The 2,500-nt window shown below is 33.0% G+C and overlaps 1 protein-coding gene across 1 annotated transcript in view; it reads left to right on the top strand.

Moving 5' to 3' along the window:
* The window catches only part of LOC137631852 (basic proline-rich protein-like), a 46,429-nt gene that overhangs the window by 22,823 nt on the left and 21,106 nt on the right, over positions 1-2,500 (top strand). Inside the window, exon 5 of the mRNA XM_068363863.1 lies at positions 1,589-1,647. Coding sequence (XP_068219964.1) covers positions 1,589-1,647 — 59 coding nt within the window. The remainder of the gene's footprint in view (positions 1-1,588; positions 1,648-2,500) is intronic.

Raw genomic sequence — 2,500 nt, 5'->3', positions numbered from 1 at the left:
TCAAAAAGATGTTAGAGCCTCTGATACTAAAGGTAAACCGACTCGAAATAAGAGGTCAAAATGCCTCTAATGATAAAAGAAACTCTAATGCTAGATGTAAGTCACCTCAAAATAGAGGTCAAGGAACCTCTAATGCTAAAACTATAGTACCACAAAATATTGGTTAAAGAACCTCAAACTAGAGGTCAGAGAGACCTTAATGCTAATGGTATGTGCCTCAAAATAGAGACCAAAGAGGCCTTAATACTATAGGTAATTCGAATCAAAACAGAGGTAAAGTGCCTCAAAATAGATGTCAAAGAACCTATAATGCTAGAAGTGAGGCACTACTAAATAGAAGCCAAAAAGCCTCTATTCATAAGGTAAGGTGTCTCAAAATAAAGGGGTCAAAGGGTCTTTAATACTGAAATTAAGGCACATCAAAATAGAAGTTAAAGAGCCTCTGATGCTCGAAGTAGTGTTCATTAAAATAGATGTTAAAGAATCTCTGAGGCTAGATACTTAGCATTTGAAGATAAATGTGTGTGTGTGTGACAGTCACATACCTACAAAAACATACACACAAACACATTATACATATATATATATATATATATATATATATATATATATATATATATATATATATATATGTATATATATATATATATATATATATATATATATATATATATATATATATATATATATATCACACTAACATTTAATGCCAAATTTACCTATGGGAATGTATATCCACTGGAAATTCATTTATAATAAATGCTTCTGGATGGGCAGATTCTAACCTATGCCTTTAGCCGAAAATATGCTTCTAGTAACAACATTACCAAGAGCTCGATTGATAACGTCGCTCCTGCAGGCATTGTTTCGGCCCATGGCTTAGGTTCGAATCCTTGTCCAGTATATATATATATATATATATATATATATATATATATATATATATCACACTAACATTTAATGCCAAATTTACCTATGGGAATGTATATCCACTGGAAATTCATTTATAATAAATGCTTCTGGATGGGCAGATTCTAACCTATGCCTTTAGCCGAAAATATGCTTCTAGTAACAACATTACCAAGAGCTCGATTGATAACGTCGCTCCTGCAGGCATTGTTTCGGCCCATGGCTTAGGTTCGAATCCTTGTCCAGTCCAGCCAGAATCATTTATTATGAATGAACTTCCAGTGGATATGTACTTCCAAAAGTAGAATTCGGTATTAAATGCCATTGTGGTTTATATTTATATATATGTATATATATACTGTATATATATATATATATATATATATATATATATACATATACATATACATACACACACACATACATATATATATATATATATATATATATATATATATATATATATATACTGTATATATATATATATATATATATATATATATATATATATATATACTGTATATATATATATATATATATATATAATGTTTTAATAATTAGCTTATTATTGCTCGTCCACCGAACAACGTTAAAAACATTCAATAGTAGACACAGAAGTAAATAGTCTCACCAAAATCTTCGTTAATACAGTGGTAACGTGTTTGCCAAACATTTGCAGGGTAACAGATCGATCCCCGCAGGGACCGTGAGCCAACAGATCGATCCCCGCCAGGGATCGTGAGTTTAAGCTGTTTACTGTGGAGGCCACTGCTGTGGTAGGGCACCACGGAGGGAGGTTGGGGATGCCTGGCTTTCGTTCTGGTGAGTATCTATTCTGATGGAACTGGAACTAAAACCAGACACCTTTATATATTCTTTATAATATTTTTTGGAGATGAGAAATAATCAGAGTATCTTATAGACATCTTTGATAAAATAACGGTAAGGTATTAACTTCAATATTCATTCAAAGGAGATAACGAAAATATACTAATTCAAGCAAATTTAAGTGTTTAAAACAAAAGTGAGAAAGCATTCCTTCATAGAGCACAGAGTACAGGATGCTTTATCCATTAACATCTCATCGCTTTTCCTACGGATTCTGTACAGCTTCCGTTCAGCAAAAATCACGATTAATTCCTACATCAACGACTACGCAATATATGTTATGTATTAATTATAATATGAATTACTTCTCGCTTTAAACCTCTCGATCACTCCCTTCACCTCTTGAGGGTTGACAACTATCCTGGCCTTTTACTGGTCGTCCAATTCGAATGTTGCTATCCTTACCCTTTCCATTATCTCTCTATTCAAAGTCCCTCAAAGAATGCGAACAAACAAAAGCCTAAAGCTTCTTCATTGTATCTTCCTTAAATTTCTAAAACTCTATTCGCGATTTCTCTGGCGGAACCGGAAACAGTTAGAAGGTTCGTTATAGAGGCTGACATAATGTAGGGGCTCCTGCAATAAAAGAGCGATATTCCGTATACAGAGAAAAGGTCTAAATTCAGTGATGGGATTGGCGTGACTTTAGCTTCATCTGAATTCCGTGGCTTAATTAACGACATAAATAACCTTGGACATAATA

Source organism: Palaemon carinicauda, chromosome 3, assembly GCF_036898095.1.
Source record: "Palaemon carinicauda isolate YSFRI2023 chromosome 3, ASM3689809v2, whole genome shotgun sequence".
Lineage (NCBI taxonomy): Eukaryota > Metazoa > Arthropoda > Malacostraca > Decapoda > Palaemonidae > Palaemon > Palaemon carinicauda.
This window is presented reverse-complemented; position numbering and strand designations above follow the sequence as displayed.